The sequence below is a fragment of the Geotrypetes seraphini genome, chromosome 2 (assembly GCF_902459505.1).
Source record: "Geotrypetes seraphini chromosome 2, aGeoSer1.1, whole genome shotgun sequence".
In the NCBI taxonomy this organism is placed as follows: Eukaryota; Metazoa; Chordata; class Amphibia; order Gymnophiona; family Dermophiidae; genus Geotrypetes; species Geotrypetes seraphini.
In genome coordinates this window covers 394,648,021-394,664,992 of record NC_047085.1, presented here as the reverse complement: position 1 = coordinate 394,664,992, position 16,972 = coordinate 394,648,021, and the positions used below count along the sequence as shown (strand labels likewise).

At 44.7% G+C, this 16,972-nt stretch overlaps 1 protein-coding gene across 4 annotated transcripts in view; it reads left to right on the top strand.

The window, feature by feature from the left end:
- Positions 1 to 16,972, top strand: part of FAM221A (family with sequence similarity 221 member A) — a 226,730-nt gene that overhangs the window by 192,674 nt on the left and 17,084 nt on the right. For all 4 annotated transcript variants that reach the window (XM_033930865.1, XM_033930866.1, XM_033930868.1 and 1 more), the window contains one exon: positions 6,833 to 6,931. In XM_033930865.1, the coding sequence (XP_033786756.1) occupies positions 6,833 to 6,931 (99 nt within the window). The remainder of the gene's footprint in view (positions 1 to 6,832; positions 6,932 to 16,972) is intronic.

Sequence of the window (16,972 nt, the reverse complement as noted above, 5' to 3'; positions counted from 1 at the left end):
CCAATGGTTGCGAATGATCTTAGATAGTTGTTGTGACTCCACATTATATCTAAGGACACAAGTCAGTTGTTCATCTTCCATAATATTCATATTACTGGAATCATTCTCTTCATGCAAACTTTCTATAGTTTTTCTAGTATGGAGAAGCCATTCACGATGATTAAATTTGGCGAAAATTTAAATCAGTTATCCTCCCAACATTGCATATAGCCACTAAGATCCTTTTGGGCAACAGTCCCCCCCAATATTTTATAAATACCAGATACAGAATTACCATCCTCCCCCTTCGGGGCAAAGAATTGACTTAGGGCCTCTCCCATATGGGTACCCAAAATTGATTTATCTAAAGAGGACCAATAGTATCTTAATTGACAATAGGCAAATCTATTGCCCCATCTTCAACCCACTTGGTTTTGAAGGACTGCAAAAGGCAAGAGTTCACCATCTTCCCATAGGACATGTTCCAACTGTACTATCCCCTGCTGAGCCCATTCTCCAAAAATCTTTATTTTCCATACCCGGCCTGAAGGAGACATTCCCACACAATGTCAGCAGATCAGCTTTGGATCGCTACCCAATAACCAATCCAACCAAGTCCAGGCTCCCTGCAGCGGCCTTAAAAGGACACTATCCTGCAAGCACTGGAGCGTATACTTCAATGAGCCAAATGCAATAGAGAATAAAAGTGATAAGGGGCGAAATACGCCCTCTCAAAATACATGGGTGTATACCATGACAAGGTTAGAATCCAATCCCCAATGTGGCGCTAGAGACAGGTGTAGAAACTCATTGAGACCACTAAAGACCAAGATTAGACGAAAACCTCCTGTCTTCTTCGGGATGAGAAAACCCCCAGTTTCTCTGCTCAGGAGGCACCCTTTCAATGGCATTGAGAAGGAGAAGGGATTCTATCTCCTGAAGAAGGGAGGACATCTGCTGAGGGTTGAAAGAAGAGTCTTGGAGGATGATCTGGAGGAATGTCGATAAAGTGAAGAGAGTATCCCTCTCGAATGACTGTTAGTACCCAGAGGTCTATGGTAATCAGTTCCCAGTGAGGATAATACAGTTGAAGCCGTACTCCAATGGGTTGAGGGAGAGGAACAGTGGCTATGTTCTTGAGGAGCTGCTGTCTGAGGTTTTAGTTAGGATGCTGTTTCTGTTTCTTCACCTGTGGTCTAGGGGGAGTAGCAGGTTTGGAAGAAAAACACCTCTGATAGGATGAAAAAGGCTTGGATTTAACCAAAGCATCACAATGTTTCTCATGGTCAGTGAGCTTTTGGGTAGCATTTTCAATAGAATCACCCAATAGCTCATCACCCAAGTACGGAATATTAGCCAATGTATCCTGGAGGTTGACACCCATATCAGAGACTCTGAGCCGTGCTAGACATTTCATTGCCACTGACATAGCTGAGGCTCTGGAAGATAATTCAAAGGCATCATAAGCTGATCTTACCATGTACCTTTAGCCAGGGCAAGGGTGAGAGAGATGTGATGAAAATCCTGTAATTGCTGTGAAGGGATGTACCTATCAAAAGAAGACAATTTCTGCTATGTCAAGAATTTTGTTAAGGAAATATAGAAATTGTAGTTTAGGACTCTTATTAGCCAACATGGAATTTTGGTACAGGCGACAGCCAAACTTGCCCATGGTGCGCCCTTCACATCCTGGTGGCACTGAGGCATAAACTCTGGATGGAATAGATTTTATCAAAGTAGACTACAACCAGGGACTGATGCTGGAGTTGTGGTTTGTCAAAACCAGAAGAAGAAATAATTTTGTATAGAGTGTCCAATTTTCTGGGAGCCACAGTAATAGTAAGGGTGGGGTGTCTCCCAGTTCTTATGAAGAGAGTACCATGGAAGGGTAGTCAAATAAGATCTTTAAGAGGCTCTTCAAAGTCCAAAGCCTCCAAATATTCAGCACTGTACGCAGAATCCGCTTCTAATTTGCCTAATTACCAAATACATTTTCTGAGAATGTCTTTCAGTAGGACACAGCCCTTTGTGGAGACTTGTCAGAAGAAGTGATATAAGCCTCTGTAGTGGACTCAAGAGACATACTGTAAGTTCGAGTCATACTGTAAGTCTCAGAGACATACTGTAAGTTCGAATCATAAGTTTTTTGACAAAGGAGCGCATTGGGATCGATGGTGATATTGAGCCCAGTGTCAATCTGATGAAAATGACGATGTAAGATGTGACTTCTTTTATGCTTTGTAGAGCAAGAAGGAGAGTGATGCTTGCGCTTCAAAGTAGCTGATGATGAACGATGCTGAGCGGACTTGGATCGTTGAGATGATGAGGAAGAACGCTTATGCCTTGAAGAGCTGGATCAACACCATGATAGAGAACAGCTCTGCGATGAGATGAACTGTGCTTGGATGTGGAATGTTGATACTGCACCAGAGATCCAGTATCGGTACTGCAGGACCTGGTGGCCTTATGCTCAGGCTGGGCTGGTACCGATGAAGTCAGTGTCGGAGTAAGGAGTTTGAATATGTCACTGACTTGGAAAAGCTTCAAGCTTTTCACTGTACGATAGCACCGGTACCATTTGGTTTCTGCTGGTACCATCGGTGCCTTGTCTGGCGTCAGAGAGGGTGACCATGAAGAGGATGCAACCATAAAGAGGATGCACACCTCGATGGAGGAGAGGCCAGATGCAAGAGCGGTTGTCAATTGGTCGGCATCATGAGACTCAATGCAATGTTGACCTGTAAGACCTGTTGGGAAGCTGGCAGTTTTTTAGCTGGCTTACCCGATAGAGTGATGTCCCCCAATGTTGACATCGAAGTAGATGCTTTCAACATGGAAGGCTGAGATGTCTTCTCGGTGTCCATACCAGTACTGAACAACTTTTCTTGGAGCTTTTGACTCTTAATAGTATGTTTTTGCAGGGTAGAATACCGTGCGCCAGATTCAATATGGTATTCTGGGCCAAGGTACTGTAAGCACCAACTATGTGGGTCAGTGATGGAAATCGTTGGCACCTGCAACACTTTTTAAACCCATCGTGTACTGATTGGTTTGCAAGCCCTTTACAAACAGATTCCCTCCTGCACTATGCACTAATGCTTGTAGTGATCCGATCCCGATTGTCCCATGCAAATTAGTAAAACCCCATGCAAAATAGCCAAGCGATTGATTCACTAACAATTGCTTGGCTATTTTGAGTCGGGTTTTACTATTGGCAAACCCGACTGCTGCAGACCTGTCGGTAACTGAGTTACCGTCAGGTCTGCAGGTATTTTGACAGGCCTGCCTGTCTTTTTTATTCATTTTTTTCCATGGCATTAAAAAAATGGCATAAAAAAAAATGAAAAGACAGGCAGACCTGTCAAAAAAAGACTGAGGGCCCCCCCAGCGACCCACATATAGCAGGAGGGATGCCCACTCCCTCCTGCCACCACCCGACGCTGCCCTCCCCGCCCGCATGTATATGGCAGGGGGGATGCCAACTCCCTCCTGCCACCAACTAACTCCGCTCCCCCGCATGACCCGACACGTCACAGCCCAACCACACATGAATGACCACGTTAAAGTTGGGAGCAGGAAGGGTGCTAAGTTCCTCCTGCTCTTAGGCCTCCCACCCCCGGCTGGCCCAGGCAGTCGTGCCCAGCCTCCCCCTGGTACCTTGAAAATAGTTGGGAGCAGGAGGAGTGCCCAGTCCCTCCTGCTCCTACGACGATCTTCAGGAGCAGGAGTAAAGCCCTCCTGCTCCTGCTCCCTGGGCTGCCGCTACGCAATGATGCGCCGGGGAAGGGCCAAAGGCTGCTAATGCGTAGCAGCGGCTTGGGGAACAGGAGGACTTTACCTTTGGAAACTGAAAACCATAAAAAAATACTTCGACCCGCTATCCTTCAGAATATTGGTACAATCACTGATTTTATCCACCCTGGACTACTGTAACATTGTCTACTTGGGAATACCTAAAAAAAATGTGAGAAAACTGAGAATAGTTCAAAATACAGCCATCCATCTAATATTCGGACTAAAGAAGAGCGATCATGTTAGTCCATTCTACAAACTCCTTCATTGGTTACCAATTGAAGCACAAATTCTATTCAAATTCTCCTGCCTCTGCTATAAACTAATCTGGGGACTGGCCCCCAGCTACCTACTACCTCACTTCGAATTCCACTCCTCTATTAGGCCTACCAGAAACCGTAACCTCTTTACCTACCCAAATATCATAGGCTGTAGATATCGCACCTTCTTTGATAGAACTTTCAAATTCCAAGCAGGTAGACTGCAAACTTGGACAGGCTACTTCACTGATGCTGCCAGAGAATCATATAGTATCTTTAGGACAGAACTAAAAACCACCTTGTTTAAGAAATTTATAACCTAACCAGACTTCTCCCCTAAAATCGGAGCCTCCTCCCATCCCAAGGAGTCCGTCTACCCTCTTCTGCCAAAATTTCTATTCTTTAATTGTTACCAGTTTTTCCCACTGGTGCCCGTCCTTCGTTCAAATGTACCAAGTTAACAACTTACTTCTCATCAACATCTTATGTTATCTTTTTCACCTTCGCAGTCTTGCACCTTTGTAACTCAAAGCGCAATCTCCTTTCTCTTCTCCTACTTATGCTCTGAATATCGTCGACTGTATAATGCTACTCATTGTGAAACCGTGTAATACACAGACCCTGTAACTCTCCTGTTACTATCACTAGATGTTCAATGCTATACTCTGTAATTCGCTGTCTGTACAGTTTATCTTCATTGTAAACCGCCTAGAAGTCGCAAGATTGTGGCGGTATATAAGAATAAAGTTATTATTATTATTATTACTTTACTCCTACTCCCAAAGATTGTCGTAGGAGCAGGAGGGTCCAGGCAGCCCTCCTGCTCCCAAAGATGGGTGGATTGTCGAAGGAGCAGGAGGGACCAGGCACCCCTGCTGCTCCCAAATATTTTCAAGGTACAAGGGGGGGCTGGGCCCAACTGCCTGGGCTGACCAGGGATGGGCCGGGGGTGGGAGGCCTAGGAACAGGAGGAACTGAGCACCCCTCCTGCTCCCAACTTTAACGTAGTCGGGCTGTTCATGTGTGAGTGGGCCAAGTCAGCCCGTGTGGGCGGGGGGGAGGGTGGGGGGGGTTGTTATTTGGTGGCAAGAGGGAGTTGGCATCCCTTCTACCATATTCATGCTGGGAGGGCAGCGTCGGGTGGTGGAAGGAGGGAGTAGGCATCCCTCATGCTATATGTGGGTCACTGGGGGGGCCCTCGGTCTTGTCGGGCCGGTGCCTGATCTCGCTTCCATGCTCGCTGCACTCTCTGCTCTCTGCCGCCGTTCCCCGCAGTGCAGACTTGCTTTAAAATCATGGGCTTGCACTGCAGGGAATGTTGGCAGAGAGCAGAAGAGTCCGGGAGCAGACAAGAGAGATCTGGGCTGGGCTGAGCCCTGACAGCAGTGGCAGGAGGCTGCTTCTCCTGTCACTACTGTGAAGGTGAGTGCATGAGCGGGGATCGCTCTGGCCGTGGGTAGTGGGGCGTGTTAACGATCATCTCCATTTGCATGCAGGCCTTTACTGAATTAGTCGGCCAGCATGCAAATGGAAACGGATCGCACACGGTTTGGAGGTTTAGTGAATTTAGCCCATAGTCTCCATTGAGGGTTATGCACTTAGTTCAGTGAGTTTCTAGTTTTTTCATATCCTAGGAAAAATGGAAACTCACTGGACTAGGTGGAGGCTACATTGTTTAACTTACTTTTTTACCAAACTTTTTAAACCATCCTCGCATATAATCTGGTTGATTTTCTTCTTTTCCATGTTTTAAAATTGAAAATAACCCCTAGCAAGAAATTTTTACTTGTGTGATTGACATCCTGTTTGATACTGTAGAACAGTGGTTCCCAACCTTGTCCTGGAGGACCATCAGACCAATCGGGTTTTCAGGCTAGCCCTAATGAATATGCATGAGAGAGATTTGCATATAATGGAAGTGACAGGCATGCAAATCTGCTTCATGCATATTCATTAGGGCTAGCCTGAAAACCCGATTGGCCTGGTGGTCTTCCAGGACAGGGTTGGGAACCACTGCTATAGAAAACAAAATAATCGCTTACCTGTAATGGGTGTTCTCCATGGGCAATATGAGAACCAATCATTGTCCTCCTCCCTTTCTGGAGTTATACAGTATGTATGTGGGGGGGTTTTCTTCTAATATATAAGACTGTAGGAGCTCCATGACACTCTCCACACTCAGGAGTTTCCACATGTGCTTAGAAGATCTTTTCAAAGCTTTTCTAGAAGACTCTAGGAGATGCACTACATTTGTGTTGTCAGATGATGTAACATTTTGTATTATTATTTGAATTAGTAGAGAACACATTACAGATAATTAGTTCTACTTTATAAAATTTTTCTCTTGGGAACATGTGAAACATTAAAAATTTGAGATTTCTTGTAAATGCAACAGTGATAACCTCTGCCCCAAAATTATTTTCAACAATATGTTGAGATTTAATGGAGACTGATACTAGATGGACATGCAATGTGTACCAGGGCTGGTTCAACCTATGGACCAACTGAGACACTGGCCCAGAGTGCCGGTAATAAAGAGTGCCAAAATCCCAGTCAGGCATCTCTTCCTTCCCCTCTGTGGGTGAGGAAGGAGAGATAGCAGATTGGGGTTCAGGATTTTGATGCCCTTTATCAGTAGGGGGGGGGGATGTGAAGACCCAAGATAGAAGGGAGAGAATCAATGCTAAAGAGTGCTGAGGGTGCCATAGACCCTTGAGCTGGCCCTGCTACGTACAATCTATCAGTTTTATATCAGAAGAAAAACTGTTTAGTCTCTCTCATTTTTTTCTAAACTTATTTAGGTGCTCTGCCTGCTGACCTTCTGGAATCACCGGTGACTAATATGGATCACCCATTTCTAAAAGCATACAGTCCTCCAGGTCCATCACAACTGACAGCTGGTAATACAATAAAGCAAAGTAAAATCAATCTGACAATAGATTCTCAAGTAAAGCAGGAATTCATATAGGGTAGTGTGCACATGTTAGAACGCTGTGTATTATATAGGACTGCTGTGTCTTTTTTATTTTAATAGGAAATTTACTGTGCCCCTGAGAGAATGCAAAATAGGGATATTTGTAGCCATTCAAGGTTCATGTCTCATGGAAGGAGCAGCAGCAGTATGTGGCCTCTGGTCAAAGATTATTACTATAACTAGTGTTTTAGCCCGTTACATTAACGGGTTCTAGGTGCCCTTTCTTATATCCTTAGTGCCCCCAGTGTCTCTTTCCCATGTTCTTAGTGCCCCCATTGCCTCGGTCCTGTGTACTTAGTGCCTCCAGTGCCTCCTTCCCATGTCCTTAGTGCCTCCAGTGCCTCCTTCCCGTGTCCTTAGTGCTCCCAGTGCCTCCTTCCTGTGTCCTTAGTGCTCCTAATGCCTCTGTCCTGTGTCCTTAGTGCCTCCTATGTCCTTAGTGCCCTCAGTTCCTCTTCCTATGTCCCCCTCACTACCTTCCAGAATTTGTCCCACCCTCATCCCCCAAAGCCAGCCTGCCTGTCTCCCTCCCTCCCATCCCCCTGTGCAGTGGAATCCTTGAGCAGCATCTTTCCATTTCTACCCCCTATCTCCCCGTACAGTAGAACCCGGCATTTTTCTATCCCTCCCTCCCTCCCATCCCCCTGTGCAGTAGAACCGTTGTTTCCATCCCCTCGCCACTACCGCCGCCGTGCAGCTGACCCTACTGGCCCTCCCATCTGACCCTCCCACTGCGAAATGACATACAAACCTCCCGACTCCAACAGCGTCCGCAGCACTGTAAACACGCTGCTTCACGGCCTTCTGACTTGTTGGGGGAGAACTGGGAGATTAGGTAAGCTGGAAGAATCCCAAAGAGTAACAAAAACAAGCAAACTTGAAGAGGACTCTGGATTCTGCGGGTAACCAGGGGAGTTTCTGATAATAAGGGGTTATATGTTCCAATTTTTTTAAACCGCGGATTAGTCGGATCGCGGTGTTCTGTATTAATCTCAGCTTGTTGATTGGGGGATCCAAGATGGCCGACGGGACAGCTAGCTGAGCGTCCCGATTAGAACCGAGAGCGAGTACCTGCTTGTTTTTTTTCCTCCTTTCGCGGTGTTTACCTCATTGAGCAATGCCGAAAAGAAGGGGACGAAGTGCCGCTGCAGCCTCGCGGCGCCCTGACCCCACTAGACTTGGCAACATCGAGGAACTAATACGCTGGATGCAGGAAGTGTCGGCGGTGGCGTCGGCTTCCCCGCTGGGAGCACTCGGTGAACAGGACGTGGTCTCCCCGGGCTTGGAAATATCGCTAAGCCCCGATGCCAGAACTCCACCCCCTCTTCCTCAGCATACCAGCTCCCCTCGGACAGTAGAGCCATCGGAGGTTGGTGAGCTCCTGTCCAGTGAGGCTTTGGTCATCGGACAGGGGAGAATGGATGTGGACTCCTGTGTCGTGAGTCCGGTAACGGCTGAGGCTCAGAGCAGCAAGAGGGAATGCAGCTTCCAGGAGAACAGCATGCAGGAGGAAAGGTCAGCTATAGCTAATTTTCCTATACAAAAAGAACAAACTCTTGAAATAGAGAAACCTAGAGAAATAACTCTTGAGGCGATATGGGATCTGGTGGCAGATTTGGCAAAATCTATAAAACCTCAAATTTCCCAAATTGAATCAAAGCTAAATATCCATGAAACAAATATTAAAGGTTTACAAACAGATTTTCAGGACCTTAAAGATTCAAATGTTGCCACTAAACAACTTAGTGAAACATCTGGAATACTGTGTCCAGTACTGGTCGTCGCACCTCAAAAAGGACATGGCAGTACTTGAGGGGGTCCAGAGAAGAGCAACTAAACTGATAAAAGGTATGGAAAATTATTCATACGCTGACAGGTTGAAAATGCTGGGGTTGTTCTCCCTGGAAAAGCGGAGACTTAGAGGAGACATGATGGAAACCTTCAAAATCCTAAAGGGCATAGAGAGGGTAGTCAGGGATAGATTCTTCAGACTGTGGGGAACCATAAGTACTAGGGGTCACTCGGAGAAACTGAAAGGGGACAGGTTTAGAACAAATGCTAGGAAGTTCTTTTTTACCCAGAGGGTGGTGGACACATCCGGAGGATGTGATAGGCCAGAACACATTGCAGGGGTTCAAGGAAGGTTTGGATAGGTTCCTAGAGGATAAGGGGATTGAGGGGTACAGATAGAACTAGTGGTAGGTTATAGATAGAACTAGAGGTAGGTTATGGAATAGTCAGAAATCACTTCACAGGTTACAGACCTGATGGGCCGCCGCGGGAGCGGACCGCTGGGTGCGATGGACCTCTGGTCTGACCCAGTGGAGGCAACTTCTTATGTTCTTATGTTAATGAAAGACAATATAAATATGAGAAGAAAATTGGAAGCTTTAGATAATATTTCTTGTAATAACAATCTCAGGTTGATTAATTTTCCTAAAGTGGCAACAATATCTCCGAGAGAGATGATAAAAAGATATATGGTAGAAATTTTGGATATTTCAGAAGAACTGCTTCCACCTTTAACTCAGGCTTATTATCTGCCTATTCGGAAAATTGAAGGACAACATCAACAATATCAAGAACCACAACAACTACCTACAGAGGTCCAACAGAACTTAAATGTTTCACTGATATTAGAACAGTCGGACAAGGAAATTGCGACACCAGCAACTTTACTTCTCACTGTTGCCTTGGCACCGGATAAAAACTGGTTGCTGAGACTTTTCTTCAAAAATAAGTCAAAAGAATTTTTGGGATTTAAAATACAAATATTTCCAGATCTGGCTCGAGATACCCAAAGGCGTCGTCGTGAATTTCTGATTTTGAAGCCGGGAGTTATCGCTCTTGGAGCCTCTTTCTTCTTAAGACACCCATGTAAATGTGTGATATTATATCAAAAGCAAAAATATGTTTTCTTTGAGCCTATACAACTGACAACCTTTCTGTCAGCTGCACACCTGAAAGTTGGGATTAATACAACATGAGTGTTCATTATTTGATTAGGTCACTTCCTTCAGCTAAGTGTTCCTGTCTTTCTTCTTATTGATATATTGCCAAGATTTGTGTAAGGCTCACCGTTTTACATCTTGGATCCATAATATGAGGACTTGAGGAGGAGATTAAGATTATTTTTCTTTGATTATAACTATTGTTTCATTTGGAATGTGTTCTTTAATGCCTCTCCTTTCTGTACAAGTGTATACTTGATTGTTTATTTGAAAATTGATAAATAAATAATATTAAAAAAAAATCTCAGCTTGTTGAGGTTCTTTTTATAAGCTCCTAGGTATATGATGTTACAGTAATCTAGGGTGCTTAAGAACATCTGGTGGCATTTCTGAGGGCCTGAAGAGTAATATCCAATAGAAGGTACTTAAGAGATGACAGAAGGGGTTCATCTTTTAACACTGGTAAAGAGCACCTTTAGCATAAACACCCCGATGCTTTTACTATGTGAGCATATAAAGATCAACTGAAAATTTACATGGATGTTACATTATCCTCCAAAAGAGAATACTATGACAAGAGAATCAGTGAAGCTATATTTTCTTCCAGAATTATTTAAAGTTGTCAGGAAACTAGTTACACTATACTGTATTCACATCAAAATGATTGTTTATTCTCTAGTCAAGATTTTATGTTATTGTTTCCACCAAAATTCAGAATACCATAAGTGATTTTCATGATGAGCCACTTCCTATTGTGTCTTACCCAGTGGCATAGTAAGAGGGGGGGTACCGATTGCCCTGGCTCAATCTTGGTGGGGTGCCGGCCCCTCTCTGCCCCCCCCCACTATGCTTGCACCCTCCCTTGCCCCATACCTCTTTAAATCTTCGCCAGCACAAGCAACTTCTCGTGGGGCCAAAACGTGACGTCAGTGGGAAAAGCTGCTCACACTGGTGAAGATTTAGGTACAGGGGAAAAGGGAGGGTATAAGTGTGGAGTGGAGGGTGAAGAAGGAGCAGGGGGGCAGAGGGGCACCTCCTACCCTCGCTACACCACTGGTCTTACCTGTTACTGAATGATGGACAGAATTTCAATCTGTATCTTTCACCCAACTTGAGCTCATTGTCAAAGGTCTTAATAGATCATATTGTCCTTTAGACCCCCTGCTCAATTGAAACATATTTATTGGTTGATGGATCCAAGATGGCGATTAAGATAGTTGTGTGAAGTGCAGCTCCATGCCTCACTGTCCAACTTCCTCACCCGTTTGGCTTTATTACCTGAGCTTGTTGGGCAATTGATTTCTCTCCGTTAACTTTTTCTTCTACTGATATGGGGAAGAGGAAGGGAGCCTTAAGTATGGGACCTCCGGAGGTCAGAGGCTCTAGAGGATTGATCCAGATGATGTTGGATGCTGGAGTTATGCGCCAGATGAAGGGGATGCCCCAGACCTCGGGAGGATTGCCAATTTCATCAGCGAACCTTAGTGTCGATCAGGCTTCTCTTAGCCCGATCCAGAGGCAGCCTCCTCCCCAACCTTAGAGAAGAAACACTGCAGAGGAAGAAGCAACCCAGCTTCTCCATGAAGACGGACAACTGGCGAGTCCTGGAGGAGAGGTGGGAGAAAAGTCTCTGGAGAGAGAGGCTCCCACTAAAGACAGACAGACAATGACTTCCATTGCAGAAATTGGTGAGAATATCTCTTCTCTAGATGTTCAGTTTGGGGATTTAATTAAGCCTGCCAAAGCCAATTTAGATGACCTGTGGAAAGCAATTGTTACCATAGACTCCAACCTTAAAAAGGCAGTAACTTTGGTATGTGCTGATTGTGCTACTATTAGCTCTCAGGTCAATACACACGGGACGATGTTAAAAGAGCAGAGTGAGGTCTATTAAAAGGTATGAAGAACAGATTAACCAAATAAAAAATATGGAGTCAGAGATAGTTTAAAGAAAGATCTTATATACAGAGAAAATTAGAATATATGGAAAAGAAGCAAAGAAGGAATAACTTAAGATTACTGAACTTTCCAAAATCACCTGTAATTGCTCCATTAGCAATGATGCGCGAGTATCTGAAAGAGATTTTGTTAATTCCAGCATAAAGTTTGCCACCAATAACTAAGTTCAATATATCTCTATGAGTGTGAAAAAACAGCTTGCCTCTACTCCTGGTAGAGAAATGCAAATACAGAACAGTGACTTAAATCTGACAAATTTTTAGGAAAACTCTGGATTCATCTGCTGTGACTAAAGGAAAGAAAATTAATAGGTAAGAACATAATTTTTCCTTCCTTGTCATCAACAGCAGATGAATCCAGAGACTAGTGGGATGTATAGCAAAGCAGTCCTAACGTAGGGAGGGAAACAAACATCACCGCAACACTGCCAATCTACCGACGGTCATGGCAAAAGAAGCTCCACACCCAGACCATCACTGTGTATATACAGAGAACAACCAAGAAATGGAGAAAACCACCCCTCCAATGCCCGATCTGCAGCAGAAGATCAAGGAAAGGAAAGAGTGAAGAAACCCCACAAGCAGTCAGGGGTTAAGCTCAGAATACATGTGAGCAGGCGCAAACAGGAGCTAATAGCACAATATTGAGGAAACCACAACTGCTGAGACCCACTATGAACAGGAATGTAGAGTACCAAACTGAGGTGACACTTAAGGACTCCCAAACAACTACGGATGAATGAATCTGCTATGCCCGCAAGGCCCCGAGTCCACCGGAAAGCCAAGACATTCATGAAAAAGCTCACTATAACAGACCCCCGTCCCCTTGCAAGGGTTAGGGCATGGAATGGTGGAAACACAAAGAGAGAAGGGTCACAACCCAAAATAGAGCCACCTCAAAGTAGTAAACCAAGAGCCCTCCGAAAAGAGTCAAGCTGCGGAACCATGAAAGAAGAAATCCTCACCAAAGAGAGGAAAGGACTCACACACCCACACATAGAAAGCTTCAGAAGAGGCATGGATGAAGCCAGGCTCCCCCCTCTAGCAGCTGAGGCCCACCGAAGGGCGCCAAGTCAGACTCCAGAAATCACAAAGAAAGCCAGAGGGACATAGAGGAACTAAATCAACAGAAATGTGAATAGTCGAAACCACTGGAGAGAAATAAACACAGGTCCAAGGAGAGCCATGCAGACTAACTAGATCATATGCATCGTGAGAGTATAGAATAAAGTTCACCTACCTGGGCTATGCTGCAAAAAACAGCCCCGCAAGGAAGGGACCACATGCAAACAGAGAAACCTCGCTCATCAGATGTAACCAACAAGTGAGACAAACTAGAGGTAAAGAGAAAGTCCGGAAGAACCGCCCTCACCACAGAATGGGCTACAGAAAACAAGGTAAAAGAAACAGGTAAGCAGATACCAAGGTCAACCGTCCCAAACCCCAGAGAAAAGGGAGAGTCAGCTAGACCCAGGTAGCCTCACGGACCAGAAATCCATAAAATGAAGAAAGAAAGATGAGTCCACCAGGAAGGCATGGAAAGAATAAAGGGAGGCCACCCGCTGTAGAAGAGTGAACAAGATCAACCTTGTCCCCTGCAGTGGCCGTCAGCACCCATGCAGGCCATCCCCATGTTTATTGCAACAGCCCCACAGATGATGCCCAAAGCGACAGTGATGGCGGCGACTGCCCCTGGAGAGAGACAGAGAACGTAGTCGGACCCAAGCAATACGCCAGACTACCTGAGAGTTCCCACACCAAAAAGCCATCACAAAATTCATAGAGTAGCATGCTGTCCACCCCAGGGCAGGCCACCAAGGGCAAGCCTCAAGCAATAATGAAGAAAATTCGAGCAAAATGCATATTTAATGTGAGGAATAAATTTGAAAAACAGAGTATAATGGCAAATTAGACCAGTAGGGTAAGACAGTAAGAAGATCCCCAAGATAGATCAAAACAAATAGCTATAGCCACTGAATGGAGCAACATCCAGAGCGACCGCCTCCCCGACCAACCGTGTCTAGGGCGTGCAAGCTAGCCACAAGACAGGAGAAGCCAAATCTTACATGCACCCCTCATAACAGGTATCCCAGCGCCAGCCGGCACAGCAAGAATCCTTAAAACGGAATACAGGAGACAAAAAGAAAATCCCCTTTTTACCCCAAAAGAGCGGCACAGGAGACTCATCCGCAAGAGAAACCCCTTCGCATCAGAAAAGGGAGAAAGGAGGTACCATACCTAGTGTGGCACATGATACTCTACCCATAGGAAAAGGAGGAACGGGAAAGTGGTTTCCAGACAGTGGGCTAAAAAGTGCACTGCTCGCCACTCGCCATGTGCACCAGGGTAGATAAGCACCAATGGCAACTGAAGAACAGGCTAGGAGACAAACCAGCCATAAATTGCAGCTTTTCAAACCCCAGGCATACAAACAGAGAAATAAGTCAGCCAGAAAGAAACAACCGCAAGCATAGGAAAAAGGGAAGGCTAGGCACAACCAAAGCACCAAACCCCAAGGGAAGGAGAGAAAGGAGATACCGAGATAATAACCAAACCTAACCAAACCCCAAGAAGTGAAAAAATGCCGGACTATCATGCATGAACATGCCACTAGCCAGAATCAAAGAAAGACAGAGGCCTGTGACAGTGCGAGAGAAGAGAAACAATCTTGGTGTCCTCTATAGGGGAACAATGACCTCTAGAAAACTGCCAAAGGACAGGAGGGAAAAATCTTATTTCATTTATTTTTATATATATATATATATATATATATTTTATTTTTTTTTGTATCGTAAGGAAGAGGAGGGAGACAGAACACCCCAAAGCCTAGCGGCGCCCGGCAAAGGAAGTTGAAATTGTTGGGGCAACATGCAAACGAGGCATAGAGTCGTATGAGGGTACACTGAAACAGGTACCTTCAATGTCCCTTCTCCCATGATGACAGGGTCTGGTCTCGTCACGGAGTCACCCCTCCTGTGCCAGGCGGCCAGATCAACCGTCCATTCAGTTAGGCAACTTCGGTATACTGGCATGTCTACAGCTGGAGGCCGTGATATAGCTGTGCCAAGCTGATAGACTAGCCTGAAAAGGCTCTAGAACCCAAAAATCCATATAGGAGCCTCCAGAGAAAGGATGAAATGCTGAAAATAGAGAACATGAAACCAGCACACAGGGACATCTCGTGCACCACCCCAAGACCCAAAGGAAAATAGGCTGGAAACATAAAGAAGAAGCCCATAGGTAAATGAGAGACACCGTCAATCATGTGAAAAATACTAAAGGGGAGAGTATACGGCAAGGCGCCGAGAGCCATACATATGAAATGCGAGCTCACACAACGTAAAACAGAATCTAAGCGGGCGCAACTGCAGAAACAGGACCTCAGCGTGCCCCAAATAAATGTGGACAAAGGCTTTCACCAAAGTCCCCAAGGACTACGCGACTGAAAGAAAAGAGGAAAAAACATAGGACCCCCCTAACAGTGCCACAAGCAACAAACACCAAAGGGGAGGCCCAACCCATAGCATAGGCACAAGCAGCCTCACCCGCGTCAAGCGACAAGTGTTGCGCCAGCAAGAGGAAGCCACATACCAGTCTTCTAGCCTCTCACTGTCTGGCTGGGCACCTCCCTCTGACTCTCTCACCGGCTTCCATTTAGGGAGCAGTCAGCCATAAGCCTCAACTCCCAAATGCGAAAGGTGCTACACCACTGCAGTATTGTATTTTCGCTTTAAGAATGTAAAGTTTCTGCATCATTCAGTAATGATTTTTCCTGACCTTTGTAGGGCCACACAACTGAGAAGGAAGGCCTTTTTGGTACTCAAATCTCAGGTGTTGGAACTCAAAGGGGTGTTTTTATCTTCAATTTCCATGTACATGCATTGTTAAAATGAGTGATAAAATGTATGTTTTTTTGGATCCAGAACATTTAAAGAATTTTTTAGAGGCAAAGCAACCTCCAGTTTCTATAGCGGTATCCACCCCCTCTGATTGTGATGTTAATATCGCGATAGAAAAATGATTCCTAAATGGTTCTGAAAGGGAAAAAATTTCCTGTTTTGAAATTGTTTCTTTTTCCTCCAAGATTTCTGTTATCTTGTCTCCTCTCTATTTCTTTTTCTCTTTAAATTGAGGTAAACATAGAGTTACACTTTTGTTTATTGTATTGCCTTTATCAATTGCTACTGGAATTTTTCTAGTGTAATCTATTTTCTTTATCAAGTGTAAACTTGTAATATTTGAAAATTGCATAAAAAAAGAGAATATTGGCCATTTAAACCCACTCTCTGTTTTCTGTCTTTCAACCAGTTCTTAATCCATAAATTGACATTACCTCCTATCCTATGACTTTCTAATTTTCTCAGAAGTCTTTCATGAGGTACATATTCATTTGCCTTTTGAAAATACAAATATACAATATCAACTGGTTCACCTTTATCCATATGTTTATTCTCCTCTTCAAAGAAATGCGGTGGATTGGTGAGGCAAGATTTCCCTTGAGTAAAACCATATTGGCTTTCTCTCAATAATCCATGCTCACGTATATGTTCTGTCATTTTGTTCTTTATAATAGTCTCTACCATTTTGCCCGGCATGGACCTCAGACTCACCAGACTTGCCGGTCTATAATTTTCTGTATCACCTCTAGAACCCTTTTTAAAAAATTGACATCACATTGGCCACCCTCCAGTCTTCTGGTACTCTGCTGGTTTTTAAATAAAAATTACAAATTACTAACAATAGCTCAGCAAGTTCATTTTTCAGTTCTATCAGCACTCTGGGATGTATGCCATCCGGTCCAGGCGATTTGCTACTGTTCAGTTTGTCAAATTGACCCATTACATCATCCAGTGTTAGAGATTTGTATGAGTTTCTCTGAGAATTGAATACCATTTCTGGCACTGGCAACTGCCCCACATCTTCCTTAGTGAAGACCAAAGCAAATAATTCATTTAATCTCTCCATTATGGCCTTGTCTTCCTTGAGAGTTCAACTGATTCTCTTCCTGGCTTCTTGCTTACGTACTCTAAAGTTCTGGGGCTTTGGGAGAGATCTTCT